This window comes from Schistocerca gregaria, chromosome 4 (assembly GCF_023897955.1).
Source record: "Schistocerca gregaria isolate iqSchGreg1 chromosome 4, iqSchGreg1.2, whole genome shotgun sequence".
Classification (NCBI taxonomy): domain Eukaryota; kingdom Metazoa; phylum Arthropoda; class Insecta; order Orthoptera; family Acrididae; genus Schistocerca; species Schistocerca gregaria.
The window spans coordinates 772,987,117-773,013,545 of NC_064923.1; the positions used below are offsets into that span (position 1 = coordinate 772,987,117).

At 44.5% G+C, this 26,429-nt stretch overlaps 1 protein-coding gene across 1 annotated transcript in view; it reads right to left on the reverse strand.

Annotated features, from left to right (window-relative positions):
- Nucleotides 1-209: 209 nt before the first annotated feature.
- Nucleotides 210-26,429, reverse strand: part of LOC126267325 (serine protease persephone-like) — a 47,029-nt gene continuing 20,809 nt past the window's right edge. The window contains exons 3-7 of the mRNA XM_049972427.1: nucleotides 21,458-21,546; nucleotides 19,279-19,394; nucleotides 12,684-12,937; nucleotides 6,751-6,902; nucleotides 210-1,225 (exon numbers count right to left, since the gene is read on the reverse strand). Coding sequence (XP_049828384.1) covers nucleotides 1,064-1,225; nucleotides 6,751-6,902; nucleotides 12,684-12,937; nucleotides 19,279-19,394; nucleotides 21,458-21,546 — 773 coding nt within the window. The 3' untranslated portion in view covers nucleotides 210-1,063. The remainder of the gene's footprint in view (nucleotides 1,226-6,750; nucleotides 6,903-12,683; nucleotides 12,938-19,278; nucleotides 19,395-21,457; nucleotides 21,547-26,429) is intronic.

A 26,429-nucleotide genomic window follows, 5' to 3' on the forward strand; every position in this document is an offset into this window, starting at 1 on the left:
ATGTTGCCCTCGATGTACGGTAGTGACTGGCGTCAGATGTCAGGCTTTGCTTTCGATCATCTTTTGTTTCAGACTCGATTGATTTATCTAGAATTGTTAAAAAAAAGTGTGTGGAGCTTTCAGAAAGGAGAGCTGTATGAGAGTCCAATGCCACAATTCCTGAAATTCTCAGTCCTCGTTCGTCTAATCCATCCGTAAAGAAGCAGAAACACTGGATTTAATAAAATATTGTTATTAAAACTCATGTGAAATCGACAAAATGCTATAAGTCGATTACATTAATAAAATACTGAATCCAAAATTCTATGTACATAAATATACAAGAGTAACTTAAAACCGCAACATTTCTCCTCAGGAACATCTTACGTCAGAGAAATTCTGTTTTCGGACATGCTAGGCCCTGTTAAACAGGACCATTAAAAGTGAAGGAAAAGTCATAATTTTTTCTTTACTTCTCTAACTTTTAGTACGTACATTACTATAGTTATGTAGTATTTACATAATAAACAACTATCATTTTATGAAAATGAATAACAATAATGAGTTGAATTGTTGTGAATACAGTACATAAGAGTTCTATAGATTCGTCGTGTTGTGTGAGTGGTCCAGTCAGTCGAAGTTTGATGTATGCTGAGATGATATTAGGAATAATACCAACCGTGACTGATGTGAATTATTTTGTTGGCTGTCTTATTTGCAATATGCAGAAGTCATTTTAAAAACAGGAAGTAAGGAACTAGACTTGGATAAATTTGAAGTCTCGTTATAGTACATGCGAAATATATGAGATATATATGCCTATGGGACATAAATTTTTCTCATTTCGATGCGTCTTTGAAGCAATGATTACAATGTGCAATACTGAACTCTGACACTTTTCACAACTAATAAATAGTATGAGAACATTCTTACACTAAACAGTTAGGTTATCACAGTTTGACAGCCGGAGAGTACGCTTTACTGGCCATTGAACCAACTGGAATACAGTGTATGAAGGTATGTACTGGAAGACGAAGTTCACATGCTACGACTCCCATAAGCAGTTTAGTTTGTGAATAATGTCTTATGGCCACACGTGTTTCTCAATCCAGTCTAGGTAGCTGGAGACTCGCGTGTACACACTGGGTATGGAACCGCCGCACGGTTTCGGCCCTACGCTAGTAACCCCGACAACTGAACACGGAGCACGTTCTCCGACGACTTGAAGAGGGCCTCCGGAATCACCCTGAAACAGAACGAACAATCGTTTAGTTAGACAAATTTAAGAACAGGACTCACGCACACATCTTTCTCCATAGATTCTAGTTGACTTTTTGGAGATGAGAAATGAGTCAATATAAATACGAACTACGACACAATTGAGTCTACGCAAAGAGTGATCGAGGAGGTACAGCATTTTCTCTCTCTATTTCCAGTCGACGTTCACAAAACATTATCCTCAGCGTACCGAATTGCTGAAGATGGTCATTAGCATTCGAGATGGGTTGTCGACAAAGGTGCGGTATCATAGACAGCAAACAAGGAAAAGAATTACGAACATAAGTAAACTGAGTAAATGCTATTATAGAATAGTTTTGTTAGTTGCAATGAATGTGCATCTAACACGTATATACACTGAAGAGCCAAAGAAACTGCTATACCCTTCTAATAACGTATAGGATCCCCGCTTGCGGGAAGAAGTGGCGCAGCACGACGTGGCGTGGACTCGACTAGCGTCTGAAGTGGTGCTGGAGGGAAGTGGCACCATGAATCCTGCAGGGCTCTCAATAAATCCGTATCCAAAATTTTTGAGAAAGTAATGTATTCAAGAGTAGCTTCACATATCAGTGAAAATGAAGTACTAACAAAAAGTCAGTTTGGTTTCCAGATAGGTTTTTCAACAGAAAATGCCATATATGCTCTCACCAATCAAATTATGAATGATCTGAATAACGGAACACCACCCATTGGAATTTTTTGTGATCTCTCAAAGGCTTTTGATTGTGTAAATCATGAAATTCTGCTAGACAAGCTCAAGTATTGTGGCATGATTGGGACAGTGCACAAATGGTTTAATTCGTACCTAACTGGAAGAGTGCAGAAATTTGAAACAAGCAGTTCTCATAATATGCAAAGATCAGCACATTCCTCAAACTGGGGAATTATCAAGAATGGGATTCCACAAGGGTCAGTCTTGGGTCCTTTGTTGTTCTTAATATATATTAATGACTTGCCATTCTATATTCATGAAGAGGCAAAGTTAGTTCTCTTTGCTGATGATACAAGTATAGTAATCACACCTGAACAAGAATTAACTGATGAAATTGTCAATAATGTCTTTCAGAAAATTAATAAGTGGTTCCTTGTAAATGGACTCTCACTGAATTTTGATAAGACACAGTACATACAGTTCCGTACAGTAATTGGTATGACGCCATTAATAAATATAGACCTTAATCAGAAGCATATAGCTAAGAGAGAATATTCAAAATTTTTAGGTGTGTCCATTGATGAGAGATTAAATTGGAAGAAACACATTGATGATCTGCTGAAACGTTTCAGTTCAGCTACTTATGCAATAAGGGTCATTGCAAATTTTGGTGATAAACATATTAGTAAATTAGCTTACTTCACTCATTGCTTGCATATGGCATCATATTTTGGGGTAATTCATCACTGAGGAATAAAGTATTTATTGTACATAAGCGTGTAATCAGAATAATAGCTGGAGTCCATGCAAGATCATCCTGCAGACATTTATTTAACGATCTAGTGATATTCACAGTAGCTTCTCAGTATATGTACTCTCCTATGAAATTTGTTATTAACAACCAAACCCAATTCAAAAGTAATAGCAGTGTGCATAACTACAATACTAAGAGAAAGGATGATCTTCACTATTCAAGATTAAATCTAACTTTGGCACAGAAAGGGGTGAACTATACTGCCACTAAAGTCTTTGGTCACTTACCAAATAGTATCAAAAGTCTGACAGATAACCAACAAGTATTTAAGAAGAAATTAAAAGAATTTCTGAATGACAACTCCTTCTACTACATAAAGAAATTTTTGGATATAAATTAAGAAAAAAAGAAAAAAAACAAACAAACAAACAAATTATAATTTAAAAAAAAATGTTATATTAACTTAATTATGTTGTTAAATTAACTTAATTACATCATGTATTGGAATATTTGACTCGTTCCATATCATTACGAAATATCGTATTCATGGTCTACGGAACTAGTTTTAATCAAATCAAATCAAATTAAGAGTGCGAGGGGCTTGAGATCTCTTTTGAATGGATGCAGGTCACCAGACAGGATGGTTACGTACGTGTCACCAGTCAGAGTTGAATTTAGACGTATCACGGGTCCCACATCACTCCAACTACACACGCCCCACACCATTACAGAGCCTCCACCAGTTTTAACAGTCCCCTGCGGACATGCAGGGCCCATGGTTTCATGAGGTTGTCTCCATACCCTTACACGTCCATCCGCTCGATAGAATTTGAAACGAAACTTGTCCGATCAGGCAACAGTCATCAACTGTCCAATGTCGGTGTTGACGGGCCGAGACTAGGAGTAAAGCTTTGTGTCACGCAGTAATCAAGGGTATACGAGGGGGCCTTCGGCCCCGAAAGCCCATGTCGATGATGTTTCGTTGAATGTTTCAGACGCTGACACTTGTTGATGGCCCAGCATTGAAATCTGCAGTAATTTGCTGAAGGGCTGCACTTCTGTCGCGTTGTACAATTCTCTTCAGTCGTCGTTGGTCCCGTTGTTGCAGGATCCTTTTCCGGCCGCAGCGATGTCGGAGATTTGATGTTTTACAGAATTCCTGATATCCACAGTACACTCGTGAAATAGTCGTACGGGAAAATCTCCACGTCACCGCTACCTCGGAGATCCCGTGTCCCATTGCTTGTGTGCCGACTGTAACACTACGGTAAAATTCACTTAAATCTTGATAACCTGCCATTGTAACAATAGTAACCGATCTAACAACTGCGCCAGACACTTGTTAATTAGGCGTTGGCGACCGCAGCACCGTATTATGACTGTTTATGTATCTACATATTTGAATATAATTTCAAATGGCTGAAAATGTACATGACGTCCAACAAAAGTACCATAAATGCTTTGAAAGAAAGATGCTCATATTCGATTTATGTAATTCAAAAGTATGTTTTGTGAGAGATGTTATTTTGACATACGCATTGGCAGCCATGAAGGTAGACATTGCCTGACAAACAAAAGTGAACCATTTAGCACACTCGATTAAGTGTCAATGTGACTTGGTACTCGTACACGCCGTGAGCTAGAATTGTCTGTGATAGGTAGATCGGCCACCAGTGTATATTAGTGACGTCTGCGTTTTGTGTTGTCGCCAGGCCTGGTAGGGTATGTAAGAGGCGTAACGGCGGCGTCGGACGTTGTGATCACCGTGAAGGACGCGCAACTTCCGGATACTTCCGCGAGACAACGCTATCGGCAACTGACAGAGTTCGAGAGGGGTACTTGAGGGCATCCATTTGGGTATCCAATCGTGCAGTATCCACATTTGTGGGATATTCGGATGTGGGAGTGGCCTTACGTTGGACTGGATGGGAACGTGAGGACAGCCCAAGCCTGACCACCAGAATGGAGGCTCGCTAGGTTGTACAGCGACCACTCTGCAGCGCATTCACGTCCGCCAAACAAGTACTGGACTGTGCTTCTGCCTGCACCACTGGTCGCAGGCTGGCGGGCAGCAGTCGGAGTAGGGGAGTGACGACACGCCAGCCGTGACACCGCGACACGGACGGCTGCTTGTAGAGTGAAGGACGGACTGCGGATGTCGGGCGTCGCGTTGTCTTTGGCGATGAACTGTGGTTCTGCTCTGCCGCGGATGACCATCGTCGGTAAGTATGGCGGCGTCCCGTTCTTCAAATGATCTGGAGAAGCACGGCGGTGTTACTCTCAGCGCCACGATGTGCGAACTCATCTGCCGTGACCTGAGGTGACGGCTGGCAGCGACAGAGAGCTGGCCCTGTGGCACCTCCCGGACACCCTGCGCCCTCACCTGTGTCTTTCCGTGCGGTATCGTGGCGCCATTTTCAACAGCGGTCGTGTGAGACCCAATTCTCTTTATTTGTTCATGAGACCCAGAAAAAATTGGATACAGGCTTCCAGGTAGATGCCATTTTCCCTGACTTCTGGAAGGCGTTTGATACAGTTCTGCACTGTCGCCTGATAAACAAAGTAAAAGCCTACGGGATATCAGACCAACTGTGTGGCTGGATTGAAGAGTTTTTAGCAAACAGAACACAGCATGTTGTTGTCAATGGAGAGACGTCGACACACGTTAAAGTAACCTCTGGCGTGCCACAGGGGAGTGTTATGGGACCATTGCTTTTCACAATATATATAAATTACCTAGTAGATAGTGTCGGAAGTTCCATGCGGCTTTTCGCGGATGACGCTGTAGTATACAGAGAAGTTGTGGCATTAGAAAACTGCATCGAAATGCGGAAGATCTGCAGCGGATAGGCACTTGGTGCAGGGAGTGGCAACTGACCCTTAACATAGACAAATTGTAATGTATTGCGAATACATAGAAAGAAGGATCCTTTATTGTATGATTATATGATAGCGGAGCAAGCACTGGTAGCAGTTACTTCTGTAAAATATCTGGGAGTATGCGTACGGAACGATTTGAAGTGGAATGATCATATAAAATTAATTGTTGCTAAGGCGGGTGCCAGGTTGAGATTCATTGAGAGATTCGTCAGAAAATGTAGTCCATCAACAAAGGACGTGGCTTACAAAACACTCGTCGACCTGTACTTGAGTATTGCTCATCAGTGTGGTATCCATACCAGGTCGGGTTGACGGAGGAGATAGAGAAGATCCAAAGAATATCGGCGCGTTTCGTCACAGGGTTATTTGGTAAGCGTGATAGCGCTACGGAGATGTTTAACAAACTCATGTGGCAGACTCTGCAAGAGAGGTGCTCTGCATCGAGGTGTAGCTTGCTGTGCAGGTTTCGAGAGGATGCGTCTGTGGATGAGGTATCGAATATAATGCTTCCCCCTAGTTATACCTCGCGAGCAGATCACGAATGTAAAATTAATTTCGAGCGCGCACGGAGGCTTTCCGGCAGTCATTCTTCCCGCGAACCATACCCGACTGGAACAGAAAAGGGAGGTAATCACACTGGCACGTAAAGTGCCCTCCGCCACACACCGTTGCGTGGCTTGCAAGTATAAATCATACGTAGTACGTGTCTCTGTGAACTGGTTACGCGACGCTGAGCTACTGCCGTGCCCAGCGAGAGCTCCGATCTGTCGTAGGCAGGACACGTGCGCTACCAGCTCGGACGTCAGCTCCACCTGCGTGCCTGCCTCACCCAGGGCGTGGCGGACCAGCAGACCAGCTTGCACCAGGAGGGGATGCGACGGCCGCGGGACGCCGTCGCCAACGTGCAGTCCTTCCTAAATCTGCCTCGATTTTGTAATCCCTGAAGTAAGATCTGACTCGTCTTTGTAATAACTGAAATAACATCACACACCCTCCCACCCTGAAGTTTCATTTCGTTCTCCCCTCCACTTTTGCCAGCTTTACTTTTTATTTTTGCCAGGTTGTGTCCTTAAAACTACGTCACTCTCACGTGAAGAAGAAACGTGGTCTTTTTGACGTCTGAATGGTAAATGAATCGCACTTTCCATCATCGCATTTTTGCATAACGTGTTTACGCCAATACGCAGAACTGGCCTGAAGTACTTACGACGCAGGTGTCCGCCTTCCCCTGCGGGTCGCCGGCGCAGATCACCGACGAGTCCAGCCCGTTGGGGAACTTGTTCTCGTAAGTCCTCTGGCAGTGCGACAGCGGGAACGGGGAAATCGTTGTTTTCAGCAGCAGCGGGCTCATCCTCGTTCCTGCAAAGAGGTCGCAGATGGACTGTTAACAGCTGTTACCCTCGGCTGCACGAGGAAGTGACTGATATCTAGAGGAGTAACTATAAATGTTTGTAAACGTCGTAACCGGTACCTCTCGCCACATACAAGGCTCTATACACAAAGGAATGATCAATTTATTCACAAAAAATAAGAAATAGAAGAAAAATATTACGATACAGTTAATCTACTTCTCATCGCTGGCAGATAATACTAGTTCTTTCTACTGATACAGGTTCATAGTTCGAAGATGCAGACGGTGATATCTCCAGAAAAAATTATACTAGTGCTGTTAATTACTTCAATCAATCAGACATCAGATGCACAATAATGTTGTATGACGCTGTCATTATGTTACAAGGTCAATATATTACGAAGTCAATATATGTACCAGATAATATTTGGTGAACACTCTTCGCACATTCAATATGGTACGTTACTACAGACGTACACTGACGTAAAAAGAAATTTGCAACACAAAAAAATAATTAATGTTGAGTAACGAAATTTCGGGAGTACATTTGTCTCGGAAACATATTTAAGTGAATAACATTGCGGGCTCTCGTGTTAATATAATCACGAGATAAGCCCTTGCAAATGTGAACTGCTGATATATTAATAACCGGTGTGACTGGCAGAATGTTGAATGCAACCATGAAACGTGCGTGCATTGTGTTGTACAGGTGTCGGATATCAGTTTGTGGTATGGAGTCTCACGTACACTGCACTTGATCCGTCAGTACACGTACGGTAAATGCTGGTTGTGGATCAAGCTGGAGCTGTAGACCGATGACGTCCTATACGTGTTCGACTGGAGGCAAATCTGGTGATCGATCAGGCCGAGGCGACCTGTCAGCATTCTGTAGAGCATGTCGGCTTACAACAGCGGTATATGGATGAGCGTTATCCTGTTGAAAAACACCCCCTGGCGTGAGGGGCGGATCCAGGATCTCGGTCAGGGGGGGGGGCAAATTTTTTGGAACCTACCTTCCAAAAAATTAATTCCAAATAAAGGCATTAATACTCTATACGCGAGCGCGTGCAAACACACACACACACACACACACACACACACACACACACACACGCACATATATATATATATATATATATATATATATATATATATATATATATATATATATTCTGTTTTTAGTTTAATTGTGTATCGCTGTGTGTTAAGTGTGTTTAATGACATAACTTACTGCATTACCTAAAAAACATTCTTCAAATGAAAAAGACTGTGATTGTCTGCTAATGTAAAATAATCTACAAAAATGCTAATGTTCATTTGTTTTCATTCTTAAATCTTCGAAATTAGTTCACCAATTGCTTTCATTTCACAGAATGTTGCCATCGAATTCGAACATGTGTTTATACGCAGCAATGACGATACGACTGCGAAAAGTTATAATAGGGTATTTGACTGTGTTCAGGAAATGATCTTATATTGTTAATTACGTCATTTTATGCTCATAATAAGCTGTTGCACCAGGGGGGAGGGCAATTGCCGCCTTTGCTCCCCCCCCCCCCCCCCCCCCGATCCGCCCGTGCCTGGAGTGCTTTTCATGAATGGCAGCACAACAGGTCGAATCACCAGACTGAGTTACAAATTTGCAGTCAGGGTGCAACGTGTGTGGGATAACCACGAGAGTGGTCCTGCTGTGATGCGAAATCACACGGCGGGCCATAACTCCAGGTGTAGGTGCGATGTTTGCAGCACACAGACAGGTTGGTTGCACGACCTCAACTGGCCTACTCCTAACCTCCACATGGCGATCAGTGTACCAAGCAGAACCTACTTTCATCAGACCACTAACCTGCCCTACAGGGAGCTCTCGCTTGACGCCACTGAAGTCACAAATGACGGTGATCTGGGGTCGGTCTGGCTCGGAGCTGTCTTTCAAGTAACCGATTTTCAACAGTTGGTTGTGCCGTGTGGTGCAGACTGCTGCAGATGCAGTATGATGCGCCACAGCCGCACGCCGGTTCTTCTCTCTCGGCCGCCCGGAGCCACGTGCTCTTGCGGCCGTACATTCTCGTGACCACCGCAGTCGGCAGTCACTCAGAGTGCCTACATTCTCGATAAGCTCTTCTGCTGTATGGCAGCAGGAACATCAAGCTTCTCGTAGCCCTATTACAAGACCTCATTCAAACTCAGTGACATGTTGATGATGGCGTCTTTGGCACCTTCAAGGCATTCTTGGCTGACTCATAAAGTCCAGCCTCAAAGATGACTAATGGTCACGACCGTCATAGCGGGCAATGAGAGCCAAACCGATTTGCATCCTCATAGCGACGCAACTGCTACCACTCTTATGCGATTGGTGCAAAATGTGAATAGGCATCATATTTCAGAAGTAGAAACACGCCTACCAACTTTCGTTTATGTCGCACAACTCCTTCCTACTGTTGCGATATTTTTTCCGTCAGTGTTTACTATCAGAATGAGTGACAGAAAGTGTAGTGAGACTTCAAACGGGGCGTATTTTCAGGGACGTACTAATGCCGCCATTCCCTCAGTGACACAGGAGTGACTTGTATGTTGGTCCACCGTTAGTGACCTTCCTGCCACAGAATGTAGAGAGACACCCAGACTTGAAAGCGTACTACCAGGCACCAGAGAATCTAGTCAGCGACATTTGAAGATGACCTCAACAGGCAAAATTTCTGCTGTTGGTTCAAATGGCTCTGAGCACTATGGGACTCAACTGCTGTGGTCATCAGTCCCCTAGAACATAGAACTACTTAAACCTAACTAACCTAAGGACATCACACACAGCCATGCCCGAGGCAGGATTCGAACCTGCGACCGTAGCAGTCTCACGGTTCCGGACTGCGCACCTAGAACCGCGAGACCACCGCGGCCGGCTTCTGCTGTTGTTCGGGTATATTGTATGAGTACTACGGTTTAAGGAGAGTGTAGACTGCAGTAGCTCGTTACAAAGTTCTTGCATTACGATCACTTTCTTTCCTCCATTTATCTTGCTCTCTGAATTGCACTCAGACCATCGGCATTACGGTGTAAAAGCCGACGATATCCGCTGCGATTTTTTGTGGAAATAAATCTTTTCCATTCAAACATGGTACCGGCCGTTGGGAAAAGTAACGCCCACGTTACTCTTCGACCTAAAGCTTGCATTCAGTATGGCTTCATCTTGTCTCGGATATATCTTTCCAGCAGTGATGTGCAGCAGTGTGGGTGAAGAGCGGGCCGACACGCAGCTCGTGTGCGGGCTCACCGAGCGCAGTGGGCGAGCGCCGTAGGTCCAACGACGGCGCCAGTGTGTGCGTGTGTGTGTGTGTGTGTGTGTGTGTGTGTGTGTGTGTGTGCGTGTGTGCGTGTGTGCGTGCCGGCCGCAGTGACAAACCACCACGACGCGGCGCTTCCGCTTCTGCCTGACGGCCGTCGCGTCGCTCTGCGTTGTTCGTTTTGGTGGCTGCGTACCACAGTCCCTTCCACTGCTGTGAAGGCGTTCTCACAGAAACAACGGTATGTGCTGTGTCAAACCGAATACTGTAATTACATAATCATCGAGATCAAGTTACTCTTACATCAAAACTCAGAGAGTATCCCTGAATTTCATCGACAGATTTCAGGTTTAGCTTGTAATGATGACGACTCCTTCAGTGAAAAGCTATTTCAGGATATCATGCCGTAAGGAGTTAAAAAGTGAGTATGAGAACAGATTTTAAGTTCTTGACATTTCTACCACCAAATTACTGTCGTCTGTGGTATAATGTAGATAAATATGGATCTCTAAGCACTTACTGTTAAACTTCCAAGCACTGTTCACAGCAATAGATCCTATAACTTTCTGTTCATTTATTATTTATCAGTGTTTCTGCTGTTTATCAGCTGTGAACTGATATAAAAACTCCACTCTCTCGCGAAGGTACCTTCGAAACCAGTTCACTGCGTCGGTCATTTGACCGAACAGCTCCGTGTGTGGAACGAGTTTTCATTGTTGACTAGCAGAGTTTCAGCATTATGGTGGAATACACCTCCACACAACACACACAAAAAAAAAAAAAAAATTGAAACTGCGTATGGCATATGTGGCAGGGACTCCCCTTCTAAGGACTTCGGCCGCCTGCTGCGCGCCTTTTCGTTCGCCGGCACTTCCGTCGAGTAAAGGAAATGTCAACGGTGACTCAGCTACCCCCACCGATAACGTTTTATGCAACCGATAGTGTTATATGTGGCCTCCAAAAACCGGGCGAGATTCTCATATTGTCTCGTTCGCTACGTAAAAAGTATTAGTACTTCAGAAAAGAATAATGGACGGGTCGATTTGTAGGAAATTTAGTGATCTTAAATTTCGTACTGGGATCCGTTTTCTTGTGAGGCTGTAGTTTATTCAAGAAAAACGTAGAAAAGTGACCTGCAAACGCATCTCCACTCCCACACTCTGCCCCCCCCCCCCTCCTCCCCCCGCGGTGAGGATCTCTAGTATGTTCTGCGTGGTACTTGCTCCTACCTCTGTACAAACATTTGCGACTGCACGAATTATTTCCAACATTCCAGATATTTTCGTCTTCATTGAGTGGCATTGCGCCACTGGCTTAGTTGAGCACTTGCAAATTGTAAAATTGTCGTTTGTGTAAATTTTATCTAACAATTTTGTGAATTTCAGCAGCAGAAAAAAATTATACTGTTTTATTCGTCAGGCGTTCTGATTACGAAACTACTGTTTTTGTAAGGGCTAAATTTGTATCGAATTATCTGCCTAATTAGTTTTAGCATAACGTTTACAAAAGTCGTTTTTGTTTCGGTACCATCACGGGCACATTCAAATTAATAATGCTAACGAAACAGCCGACTATGCTGGTGGTGTAAGAGCCCAGTCGATAGTGATGAGAAAAGGTGGAATATCGGGAACAATTCGTGTAGTCGGCCATGTTTGTACTGCAGTATGAGGGAGTGTCACGAAAAATAAACTATAATTCCTGAATGGTGACGGTAGAGTGTGGGGGTGGAGACGTTTGAAGGTCACTTTTGTACGTTTCCTTGAGTAGCTCGAAAACCGCTGCCTCCGGCGAGAAACGTATCCCTGTAGAACATTTAACTACATTAAACGTCGTACTAAAAGGTCATGTTCGTTTTTCTGGAGGACTAATAGTTTGCGTGTATCGAAACGAATATATAGTGGAGGCGTGGGATGGGTGACTTGGTCACTGGGGGTGTCTGAGTGTTTATGTAATGTGTCTGTCTGCGTGGATGACAACAGAGCGACACAATGACACAATCAGTGTTGTCGCGGTAAAACAGAAACACGAGGTTGCACCAGTGCGGAATAGGTTCAAATGGTTCAAGTGGCTCTGAGCACTATGGGACTTAACATCTGAGGTCATCAATCCCCTAGAACTTCGAACTACTTAAACCTAACTAAGCTGAGGACATCACACACATCCATGCCCGAGGCAGGATTCGAACCTGCGACCGTAGCGGTCGCGCGGTTCCAGACTGAAGCCCCTGGAACTGCTCGGCCACTACGGCCGGCTGTGGACTAGGTGTGACTGCGTGTTTAGTGAGTGAGTAGGATGACTGTGTATAGGTTGGACGTAGATTCATCCTAACAGTTTGCTTTTACTGTTAACTGCCTTCCGCTCTTGTATAATGTGTGTAACTGTATAGGAGAACTGGAACGAGTGTCGTCTGTTGTGTTGTCTTGAATGACCTCGGTACTACAGTGTGGGAGAGGGCGGTGTACGGACTGGTAGACGCTACAGCGGCGGCGCGGCGCAGGTAGGCGCACCCACCGCTGGCCGCGGTCGCGCCCCAGCCGGTGGCGGTGAGAGTGGGCGGGTCGCCGCCCTCCGTGTGCAGGCAGGCGGGGAACACCGAGTCGGAGAACTGCACCCGCCGGTCCAGCCTCAGCAGCGCGATGTCGTTGGCGTAGTAGGGCCGCTTGTAGCCCGGGTGGACGATCACGTCCTCCACTCCGTACATGGAGTCACTGCCCTCCGTGGGGGGGATCTCCAGCGTCCCGATCTGCACCCTCAGGGGTCTCCTCCTGCAATCCGAAGGTCCGCGATTATCCCTGCTTTAATGTAAAACAGATGCCAGTCTCTTTAACGACCGTAAACGGTACCTCTAAGCAAATTTGTCAGAAGAAATTAGACAGAGAACACAATTAATTTTCATTTACTGTTTCAAATGAAGAGCATTACGTTACACTAATACTTGTCCCGTAGATCACTAATACGGCATTTCGTAATGATGTGGAACGTTTAACGTGTATTCGTCACACAATATAATTTTTTAAAAAGTTACCACTTAATATCTAAAAATTCGTCTAATGAGTATAGGGAGTTATCATTCATAAATTCTTTTAATTTAGTTTTAAACGTTGGTTGGCTATCTGTGAGACTTTTAATGCTATTTGGGAAATGACCAAAGGTTTTTGTGGTAGCATAATTCAGCCCTTTGAGTGACAAAGTCAGATTTAGCCCAGAACAGTGAAGATCACCCTTTCTTCTAGTGTTGAAGCTATCTTCTTCACTATTATTTCTGAACTGGCATGGGTTATCAATAACAAATTTTATAAGTAAGTATATGTATTGTGAAGGTACTGTGAATATCCCGAGTTCCTTAAGTAAATGTCTGCCAGGTGATCTTGGGTAGGCTCCAGCTATAATTCTGACTACTTTTTCTCTTAACATGAATTACCCCAAAATATGATGCCATTTGAAGGCAGTTAATGGAAATAGCCATAATACGCTAATTTACTGATATGTTTATCACCAAAATTTGCAATAACCCAACAGCATAAGTAGATGAACATAACCGTTTCAGCAGATCAATGTGTTTGTTCCAATTCGGTTTCTCATCAATGCACACTCCCAAAAATTTTGAATATTCGGCCTTAGCAACAGGTTCCTGTTCAAAATCAATTTTTATCAATGGCGATATGCAATTTATTGTACAGAATTATGTACACTGTGTTTTTTTCAAAATTTACTGAGTGTCCATTTGCATAGAACCACTTCATAATTTTCTGAACGACATTGTTTACAATTTCCTCAGCTAATCCTTTTTTGGTGGGTGTGATTACTATAAATTCATCATCAGCATATTTATGAATATAAAGTGGCAAGCCATTAATATATATTAAGAACAATAAGGGACCCAAGACTGAACCCTAAGGGACAGCATTTTTGATGCCGATTTTTGCAGAATATCGATACTGTTAATCTGAACCTGTCACATACAGCTACCATTTAAATTTAAAGGTGATCTTATTATTAAAATCATGTTGCACAGTTATAGTTTCATTGTTAGCATCATGAAAAATATTCAGTATAACATCTTATCTATGAAAAAGGAAAAAAAAATATTATCAAACCTTCATCACCTGAAGATATGAGCGCAAGGAGACAATATCTTATGCCAGCACAGACATAATGTTTATGATTTTCTATGTGTTATGTTAAAATACGTTACTTAAAAACTTATCTCAAGTCGTTACTTGATCCGAAGAATCTTTATTTAAACAACTTTTTGAAGTGCTCCAGTTATATGTATTCCGTTGAAAACAGGCAAATTGCAACCCACTTTCTTCCCAGAAATGTTTGGTTTGGACCATTAATTGTCAACGACAATTTATCAATAACTGGAAAAAGTTTATAAGAAGTTTGCTTTTCATTTCTAACACTTAAGAAATGTGTAGCTACCGTACTTCTACTGAAGATGATCTACACGAATTCCTTTCTTAAACTGAAATGACAGATACAGAATCCGGAAAGAGTGCAAAATTACGCATCGGGCGATCGTTTATTACAGGTCTACGAAATATGAAGTACCTGACGTCACTGGAGCATCAGAAAAGTGTTTGCTACATTTTACATGGGGAACGAACTCAGAGAAAACACTGAGAATTCTGTAAAAAGCGTACCGCAGTAGGCGAATGGATATTAAAAGTCAATTTCTCAGCGATATTTGGACTGTTTTGGAAGGAATCCTATTAATTTTCTGTGGTCGAGACTAGGTACAATTTCTTAACGAAGGAAAGCAGCAGACCAAAGCAGAGGGTGCAAGCAGACGGGGGCTCAGCACCAAAACAGGCGAAGCTCAACTCATCGGCTGGAGCGAATGTCTTCTGGGATGTAGAAGGATCGTATCTTGTAAAGGGCACCATGAAAACTGAAGAAAACTACGCAAGTATTTCAAACAAGTGAGTAAATGGATTTTGCAAATTATTGAACAACTAATCTATACTCATATCTGTAAAACCACCGTGTGTCTGTCTGTTAATCTTTCAACACGCGAATTTCCAAAAGTGCTAGACGAATTTTCATGGCGTTTCCTCAGATACATTCAGCATAGTTTGAGGCACTGTATAGGCTTTTGTTCATCAAAATTGGATCACGGAGAGAAAAAAAGGTCAAGATTTAAAATTTTAGTAAAACTTTATTGTCTGCCTGTCTGTCTCCACACGCTAATCTCCAAGATTAGTATACGGGCTTTTATGGGGTTTTCATTGGTAGCTTTAGCGTAGATGGGGGCACAGTACAGGCTATATTTCATCAAAACAGGTCATCGTACATATTACAAAAAATTATATATGCACATATCGTACGTTCCAAATCCACTCCGCAGCCACAGGAGCGACTTCAATAAACTTCGTACACATTTTACTTACTGTCTGCTAAGAATCGCTGTGGAAGTAAGAAAGGCGTAAGGGGGCTGGTGGTGAAAAAGAAGTGTAGGCGACGACGTGGGAGTACCCATATTTTATTCATCATTTCAGAACAAGAGCCGTTACAGTGTTGGGGATTTGAAACAAACTTTATTCGTAACTTCAAACCTTTACGAACATTTTTCTCGCTTACAACTCCCACATAATGGTGAAACGAAAAAAAATTTGGCCGCTTGCAACGTTTTCGCTGTTCTTGCAGTGAAACTGGAATGAGACACGCCGTTTTAATTTATTACTGCTCTATTGCTAACTGTATTCACGATATATTTTGCAGACAGTGTTCATATATGGCACTGACTAAATGTGCAGAATTATATAATGGCGCGGCACACAGTTCAGGAGAAATGACGTAAACACTGAGATGCATGAAAATCCGCTGCATTGCGCATGACTCTTGAATTTGTTACTTCTTTGATATTAACTCTGTTCGCAAAGTATTCAGCACACACTATACACAAATGACACTGAATGTATCTACGAATTTATATCATTCTAACTCACAGATACAGGGAGAGCAGGAGACGCACAAAGAAAGAGGGGGAGTAGCAGTCGGACAGAGGATTGGGGATGGGGGGGCGTGGAGGAGGTGGACAGAGATAAGGGAGAGAAGAAGGTAGGCAGGGAGGCGTGCACAAGAGATGGACAGAGAGGGGGGGAGGGAACATATTGACGAATAGAACTGAAAGAAATACATGCCCGGGAAACTTCTGGTACTCCGCTAGTCCTTCATAAAGACAAGGCGCAATCTTGTAGAGCAGTTTTGGTGATGCAAAAGTAAGAGATTTTTAAGTATAAATTGTTGGAACGTACACAATCTTCAACAGAATACGTAGCCTCCAATTTACTCTTATGCAGAACCTAAAGAAACTTGTGGCTGGAAAATATTTCGAGTTCAACGAAGAGGTAGCGGCGACCGTAGAAGGGTGTTTTGCAGACCTTACAGAATCACACTTCAGGTCTGGCTTCTAATCTTTTCGACCGGAAAAACGTTGAAAAAGAGCATTGACCCAAAAGTGAACAAGTGCTTTAGTGATCAAAGAAACACAATCTCTCACTTGCAGGCCGGCAGCTTCTTATTTTGTCCTTATACAATACGTTCCATGAACATTTTGTTGTACATCCGAACGTAAGTTACCGTACCGAACGTATTTGGTACCCTCTGTCTTGGCAGTACTACAGTCTTCTAAACTTGTCGGGATTGTTGCTATGCACGCTATTTATGTTAATAACGTGCTGAAATAAGAAAAAGAGTACGTGACATTTACATACATGGTAACACACATTCACTCGTAGCAATTTGTTGATATTCACATTAGATTAAATAGTTACTTTTTTCAGGACTTTTTTTTTTTATATTTGACAGGTCTGAAAGTTTTAACTAAAGCATGTGTGCTTATGTTCTTAGGTTTAACACAGCGACTCAAAGCGCTGATAAATACTAGTGGCAGTGGATGCAGGGCTCGTCCAAGAACTGGTATATTCATAACTGATGCTATCCCGCTCATAAATTGGTTACTTATATAATTCATTCAAGTAAAAATACAGTCGAACAGGTATGTGATAAAAAAATGTGAAGGGACTAAAGTTGGTATCGGGTTCTTACAACACACACTCCCGTTGAAGCAGAGTTCGGTGGAAGGGGGAAACTTTTACCTCGCCGACAGCGAGGTGGCCGGCTGCAGAGCACCCGGGGAAAGACGGCGAACGACTGCCGTCGCCGCCTGTTTAGGGAACCACCGCAGCATTCATTTCAAGTGGCTAAGGACAGCCGTCGATAACCGAAATAATGCGGCTGGACACGTGTGCGAGCTTTCTCCTGGTTCTGGAACTCTAGGCGCACTCAGGAGCGACTACCTTGTTTCGGCCTAAAATACGCTGGTGGTGCTGCAACTGTAAATTTGTGCCTGCAGATACTACAGTCAGTCCTTTTCTCGTTGCATATCAGAACAAAGTATGGAAGGCTTGTGCCGCTACTGCTGCAGACTTTAGCTGTAGGAGGCGGGGCGGGCAGCTCTGAAGAGACACACTCTTTGTGATCAACGAAAAAAATGAACGTGCACAATGTACCTTTCCTCAAATGACTGTGGTTTCGATGAGAACATCAAGGGCGTTTATGTAAAATTTAGAACGTTTTCGTGCAAGATCACCGTAAAGTACAAGTGGAACTGGGAAACGCGGCTGAAGACACTGCGAGAAGTGGCTCATTTAAACTTTACAGCATTGGCAATGCAGTATAATACAGTTTAAAGCACTTAAATATTAAATCAATTCCACGCTGCAAATATGGAGCGAATTTAGATGTTATTTCTGTTGTTGCAATTGATTTTACGCTGAGTTCTAGAACAGATCTAGTAGGTCTCGGGTGCGGGAGTGTCCGCGTAAACTTAATCGGTTAATTTGGGATGCAGATACTGCGAACAGAAATACGATGGCAAGGATACTGAGGTGATAAAAGTCAAGGGACAGCGATATGCACAAACACAGACGATGATAATGTGGTGTACACAAGTTACAGTAGGGCAGTGCATTGGCAGATCTGTCATTTGCAGTCAGGTGATACAAGTGAAAAGGTTTCCGACGTGATTATGACCATATGACGGTAATTGACAGACTTTGAACGCGGAGTGGTAGTTGGAGATAGACGCATGGGACATCCCATTTCGGAAATAGTTACGGAATACAGTATTTTCAAATTCACAGTGTCAACAGTGAGTCGAAAACGCTAAATTCCAGGCAATACCTCTCACCACGGACAATGCAACAGCCGTCTGTCTTCACTTGGCGACCGAAAACATCGGCGTTTACAAAGAGTTGTCAGAGCTAACAGACACGCAACATTGCGTAAGATAATCGCAGTAATCGATGTGGGAGGAACGACGCAGCAATTCCTTAGGACAGTGGGGCGAAATCTGGCGTTAGTGGGCCATGGCAGCAGACGGCCGCCGCGTGTGCTTTTGATAACAGTACGACATCGCGTGCAGCCTCTCCTGGGCTCGTGAATATATCGCTTGGAAAGCCGTTGCTTGGTCACACGAGTGAGCTGACGGTAGGGGATCGAGTGTGGTACAGATCCCACGAAGCCGTGGACCCAAGTTATCAACAGGGCACTGTGCAAGCACTGGGGTGGTCTGCGTTTACATGGAATGGACTGGTCCCTCCCGCCAAACTGAACCGATTATTGACTGGAAATAGTTATCTCCGACTACCCGGAGACCATTTGCAGCCATTCATGGAAGTCATGTTCCCAAACAACCACGGAATTGTTACGGATGGCAATGCGCGATGTCACCAGGCCACAACTGTTCGCGACTGGTTTGAAGATCATTGTGGATAGCTCGAGCGAATGACTTGGCCATCTAGGTCACCCGATATGTGAAGTAATCGAGAGGTCACAGACTAATGCAGCGGTAACACTTCCGCAACTGTGGTCGGCTATAGAAGCAGCGTGACTCAGTATTTATGCGAAGGACTCCCAGCGACTTGTTGAGTCCATGCCACGCCGAGCCGCTGCACTAAGCCGCCGACACGATGTCAGGAACCGTCCCATGACTTTTGTCACCTCAGTGCTTATGTGACACAGTGAGAAGGAGGAGGCGGCGAAGGTGCGGCCTCTTCCGGTTGCTCAGTGACTGCCGAGGCAGCAGTCCAGTACTCACATGACCCTGTTGGCGCAGCAGTGGGCCGCGGTGAGGACGAACTGGTCGCTGATGAGGGTCCCTCCGCACAGCCAGCTGAGGCCCTCCGTGCCCGCCACGCTGTAGCCCAGGGCCGCCTGCAACACGACAGTGTCTGCTTGTACACTGCACACTGCCTGGTGGGGCGTACTTTTGAACCAGTACTACGGGTAGCCACTTTCCGTCCCGTTCAACCGGTGTAAGGTGCGAGGGGAAAATCCAAGACAGCCCGCTAACCGCCTCGGAAACTCTCACGCAGCTTAAGCATGTTATGCGATAGGCACGACAAAAGTGATGCGCACTCTTCCTTCAATACCGGTTTTCTGCATTTGCGCAATAGTCCCCGGTTGCTCATAAGTACCTCCGTGGTTTCACAAGACGACTGCACGAAAGCTATGGGAAATACAGAAAATAGATTGATGCCAGTGGACAGGGAGTCTTTCCAAGATTTTAACTCACATTACAGGTGATCAATATGGCCCCGCAAACGTCAAAACAAGCGCGCAGTTCATTGAAGCCCCTACTGCTTCTTTCAGGTGGCAGAAACGATTGCAGTGCTCTTTGGAAATCTGTCCACTGGGTTTTAATCTGCAGGCGCGAACTAATTCGACGAGACAATCCAGAGCAGATTAAATGATCGTGTGGCATTGTTGGGTGGGAAGCCCCATCCAGACAAGCTCGGCCGCCGGGTTGCAAGGCTTATTTCGGATAATGCCACATTGGGTGACTTGCGTGTCGGTGATGATGAATGATGATGACAACACAACACCCAGTCTTCGAGCGGAGAAAAACCTCCAGTCCGTCCGGGGTTAGAAACCCGGGGCCGCCTCATCATAGACAAACGCGTTACCACTCAGCTAAGGAGGCGGACTGCGCAGCAGATGATTTGTCTACATCTTCCGTCTCACCTGCCCCCTAATGGAGGACTCTACAGCTGCGCTTGGGCTAAAGCATAATGAAACATACTATTCATTAAGTATTCATTGCAGCTATGGGAAGTCCTTAGCAAAATTCTGAAGCTGATTTCAGAGGCCAGGCGAAACAGAAGGTTTTACGTTTTTCGTGCACCTATCGGCTCGAACGTCACGGAGCTGAACAAAACATACAGAGTTGTTCCTGATACGAAACTTAAGGCGGATGAGCACTCCCGACAGTTAGCTGCGGGACAGAACAGCCTCGCCAAGGCACGTATGTGCCAACTATAACATCTCTAAGGTGCTGGAGTCGGATGCAAATTATTTGTAGCACACGTGCTTGCAGAACCGATCTCCGTCTTGAAGTGTCGGCAATCTCTGTAAGATATCCAACACAGGCAATAGCCACACCTTGCAGTGTAAATTATGTAGTTGTACAGTAACACGAAGCCTGGTATGGGAGTCTGTGCAGTAAATTATAAGCAGTGGAATACGCCCGACATTATTGGACACACAACGAGCTGGACGCGCCAGAAGACGCTCAGTCAGGTTCTGACACTTCTCCGGGACACTCTGCAGCCGTGGCGTGTGCAGAGCTCCCCGCAGGCGTCGGTGGTCTACGGCTGAGGGTTGCCACAGCGCACACGCCTGCCGAGTTGACGCCACATGTGTAGAGTCCCACCGCTGTGGCTCCTCAGCAACCGGCGTCACCAGGCTCAGTTCACCCCGTTCCAGTCCTGCTATTTAGGAAAAGTCCTTGGCAGTACGGGGCTTCGAACCCACGTCCTCTGCATAGCAGCAGACACGCTGGCTACTGAGCCACGGAGGCGGCCTTCCCAGCTAAGAAGCGGCCTCAGTAATGTGACCCGACTGTGAGACATTCGGATGAAACTTAGAACAAATTGATCAAGCTTTTTTTTAAAAAAAAATTGTCTCGACCTTCTATTTTCAGTGCTTTTATTTTTGACTGCTCGTCAACTCTGTGTTTCTAAACAAGGCCGATGTGGTGTTGACGTTACCGGTGGACAAGGACATCTGTTGTATACGCTGAGGGTGATTTAGGTCAGCCACGAAGAACAGACGGTCTGAATCGGAGTACGTATCACCATTCTGCCTAATATGGCTCCAGCATAGTACCTAGTGCTCACTCCCTGGGAGACTTGCGTGGCATGCATCGACACAGACCATGTAAAGTGTACTTTTATGAATGTACAATGCTGTAAGCAAAAGCATTTTCTTACACTTACCATATGTGGAAACTCCGCCTGTCGAGCTTTCTCGCCGTAGAGGATGTGGTACGTCAGACCATCGCGTTGACTCCTGTAGGACTTGCAGGCTGTATAAGAGAAGAAGCGAGGCTCTCAGTAGTTCCATGGCATTTTAATATTTTTGTGAGATCTTAAAATTTACAAACCTCTCTCACACCGGCCTGATTTAGCTTTACTGATCAGGATAGTAAAAAACATGCGTATATTAAGGGAATTTTCATTCACAAAGAAGGCTTATCACGTTCACACAGATCAATACTGGTCTGTCCTGATTAAAGTGAGCTTAACTTAAATTCCATAAGGCAGTGAAGCAATTTCGAAGTCTCGGTGCGACTAAAATTGTTGGTCGATCTCCTGAAAACATTTGTAATAATTATTAACTTTCGGTGATCATATGGGGAAGACCGGAGATCTGCTGGTAAGACCGTGTTAGCCTATTTATTGGAAGTAATAAACTGGATATCTTGAGCATACAAAACGGCAGGTTCGTCCAGTGTAAATCAGACGTTCCCCACTGGTCCCGTGCAACAGAGCGTAGTAAGCAGACACTGTCAATAATAATCAGTTAAATAATACGCGAACATACTTACTTTAGTTTAGTTCATGTATTAAATTCCTTCTCATACAGAATCTCATCAAGATGGCGACTAGCTCAACAATACATACATATACATCTTCGTTCTTTCACGGCTAATTGTCAAGATCTCCTTCATTCCTTTCATAAGAGAAAACATAGATAGCAGAGAAGTTATTCCATGGAGTAAATGCACGCTCCAAGGAATAATAGGGCCTGCAAGAGACATTACAGCATCTGAAGACATCTCTGAAATTCGTTAGTATTTTTGTTGTATTAAAACTTAAAAATAATATTGTTCGTATTCGGTTCTATGCAAATTGAAGGAAACCATTTTACACAGGATCGACACTAGGCAATAAATGCTTGAAGACGGAGCGCCTTTTCATGCAGAGTGGTTCTTATTTGCTGTTCTGCCAGTTTTCCACGAAGAACCGAGGAAAGTAAGAAACAAACATATCTGCAATATCGGATGCCACGTACGTTCTACAAACAAGTATTTAATGAGATCGTTTATCAATGTCATTATTTGCACATCATGCAGTTTGAGAGGACTATCTATCTGTGTAATTGCCAGGATTAGTATTGTTTGGATTCTCAACCGTCTCATCAGTGGTTTTCTTGAGTCCGAATCCCCTGGTAGTCTGAAATTTACTGCACCAGAAGGGCCCCAAACTAATTTAGGTCGTACTTAGAGACCATTCAAGTGGATTGTTCTCTAGCTGCGATGTTTGTGTTCCAGTGATGTGCTGAGCCGGCCGCGGTGGTCTAGCGGTTCTAGGCGCTCAGTCCGGAACCGCGCGACTGCTACGGTCGCAGGTTCGAATCCTGCCTCGGGCATGGATGTGCGTGATGTCCTTAGGTTAGTTAGGTTTAAGTAGTTCTAAGTTCTAGGGGACTGATGACCACAGATGTTCAGTCCCATAGTGCTCAGAGCCATTTGAACCATTTTTTTGATGTGCTGAATAGCACATCAATATGGAAGTTTTCACAAGCAGGTGGTTTCATCATCTTTTTCCGACACCCGTGGTTTTATTTGTTTAGCAAACGTGATTTTTGTTGCAGGTGAGCAAAACGCAAATTTGCGAAGTTTTCGCTGTTAGAGCATGCTTAAAATATCTACCAAAGGCCGAGGTAGCAGAACCAGTATATTCACTCGCCTTTTGGAAGCTCCTCTGTCGAAAGATGAAGAGGAAAGAGGTGCTCAGCATCTACATCTACATCCATACTCCGCAAGCCACCTGACGGTGTGTAGCGGAGGGTACTTTGAGTACCTCTGTCGGTTCTTCCTTCTATTCCAGTCTCGTATTGTTCGTGGAAAGAAAGATTGTAGGTATGCCTCTGTGTGGGCTCTAATCTCTCTGATTTTATCCTCGTAGTCTCTTCGCGAGATATACGTAGGAGAGAGCAATATACTGCTTGACTCCTCGGTGAAGATATGTTCTCGGAACTTCAACAAAGGCCCGTACCGAGCTACTGAGCGTCTCTCCTGCAGAGTCTTCCACTGGAGTTTATCTATCATCTCTGTAACGCTCTCGCGATTACTAAATGATCCTGTAATGAAGCGCGCTGCTCTCCGTTGGATCTTGTCTGTCTCTTCTATCAACCCCATCTGGTACGGATCCCACACCGGTGAGCAATACTCACGCAGTGAGCGAACAAGTGTACTGTAACCTAATTCCTTTGTTTTCGGATTGAATTTCCTTAGGATTCTTCCAATGAATCTCAGTCTGGCATCTGCTTTACCAACGATGAACTTTATATGATCATTCCATTTTAAATCACTCCTAATGCCTGCGCCCAGATAATTTATCGAATTAACTGCTTCCAGTTGCTGACCTGCTATATTGTAACTAAATGACAAACGATCTTTCTTTCTGTGTATTCGGAGCACATTACACTTGTCTACATTGAGATTCAATTGCCATTCGCTGCACCATGCGTCAATTCGTTGCTGGTCCTCCTGCATTTCAGTACAATTTTCCATTGTTACAACTTCTCGATATACCACAGCATCATCCGCAAAAAGCCTCAGTGAACTTCCGATGTCATCCACCAGGTCATTTATGTATATTGTGAACAGCAACGGTCCTACGACATTCACCTGCGGCACACCTGAAATCACTCTTACTTCGGAAGACTTCTCTCCATTGAGAATGACATGCTGCGTTCTGTTATCTAGGAACTCCTCAATCCAATCACACAATTGGTCTGATAATCCATATGCTCTTACTTTGTTCATTAATCGACTGTGGGGACTGTATCGAACGCCTTGCCGAAGTCAGGAAACACGCCTTCTATCTGGGAACCCGTGTCTGTGGCCCCCTGAGTCTTGCGGACGAATAGGGGGGGCTGGGTTTCACACGATCGTCTTTTTCGAAACCCATACTGATTCCTACAGAGTAGATTTCTAGTTTTCAGAAAAGTCATTATATTCGAACATAATACGTGTTCCAAAGTTCCGCAACTGATCGACGTTATGCTTACATTGAGCAATTTAAGGAGACAGCATGATGCTGTTTCTGGAGGAATTCGAACGCTGTGAATGTTGCAAACACCTCTAGGTGAGTTTGTTAAGTGCCGCTTCCGTGGCGGTATTTCTGCGGGTGAAATCAGGCGCTGATTATCACCTGCGGGAGGAAGCGCCTGCGGGCGCTGTCATTATCTCTCACGCCCAGCGAACAAGAACAGGCCCCACGCAAATACCAGCTCGGCTGGCCTTCACCTTCGCCGCCGCAGCTGCAGCTGCTGCTCGCTCACCACACGTCGTGGCAGGTGGGCTCCCGTCCACCGCGCAGCGGGTCGCCAAGCGCCTATCGCTGCGGCGCGCTCTTCTGACAGTGTTTCTAATTGCGGCTCGTCGCTCCTCTATTACGACTGTCTCCTTGGATTGCTCAATGTGAGCATAAGGCACGGTTGTTTAGTACACCCCACAAGCTCATGTACCGAGGTGTGACCTTCGGTGTTCTTCGTGACAGTATAAATACAGGATGTACATAAAGTCCGGGACCACTTTCAGTTATTTATTGCACAAAAACAAAACATTGGACGGTGTTGTGTACATAGTTCCGCGTAGTCAGCGCGTACACAACTTTCCCACTAGAGCGCGCCCCGCTAAGCACAACAGCGCAGGCGCAGCGCTCGTCCGTCTCCGCACTACGAGATGGCGCTGTCTTACAGACGGACCAAATTCTGCTTCCGCCCATCCGCGTATCAATATGTAACGCTGCCAATGAGGTTGCTGCTAACGTAGAACCTTTTCTCCTCACGGATCACACTCGCGCAGTGATACCTGAACGATCGAGGTATTATAACGAGTGTACAGTATATTAGTCGTCAGTCTGCATTAATCTGTACCAGCCTGCATTTGTCTGTACCAGTCTATAGTCAAATTTCAGTCTGCGCCTAATAAGATTACCATATTCCTGAACATAGTTATGAAGATAAATGACTAGACACTTTGTCAGGTATCAGAGACATGTGAGAATAAGATTAACGTACCAAGACCAAAGGAACTTCAGATTGTCAATTCTAAACAGCATCCAGAATCAAGTTACGTAATGTCTATGATTTTTATCATTTTAATAAATGTGTGAAAATTAATCAAGTTCTGTTTAAAGTTGGTCACCGTCAATCTGCTACTCTAAGCGTGCAAGTGGCATTTCTATCGTCTGACCTAACGCCAGAAGATAAACACGCCACAATAAGACCACGAGACATATTGCTGACACTCGCCTACTTCGTTAGAGTGACAAGGCAAATAATCTGATGGTGTGTGTACCGAAGGTCTTACAGTACACACACCACATACAGATATCATACATATGTCTTTTTTTTTTCATGTATACCGCCACAGCGTAGTTTGGTAATTTGCCGACAGTCAGCGCTAGTCGCAAACATGTCACGTCGAAAACTGTACGGGCCATTCTTCTTCACCGAGAGCACTGTCACTGGATATTGCTACTTGGACATGCTGCAGCGATGGATGATGCCTCAAACGGATGCGCACTCTCCGTTCATCTTTCAGCAGGCTGGGGCTCCACCCCATTTTCATCGTGAAGCTTATCGGTACCTGAGTACGGAGCTGCCGCATCGATGGATCGGCCGTGCTGCAGTAGGGGACAGCTGTTTCATGAAATGGCATCCATAATCACCATATCTCACTCCGTGTGACTTTTTCCTGTTGGGACACATTAAAGATCTGGTGTATGTACAGCCTCTACCACGTGATGTAGCAGAGCTCCGGCAGAGAATACGGGAAGCGACTGCCACAGTCGACGATGCCATGCTGGGACGGGTTTGACAAGAATTCGATTACCGTATTGATGTCTCCCGGGTCACACATGGTTCGCATATCGAACGTCTGTAAAGAAAACT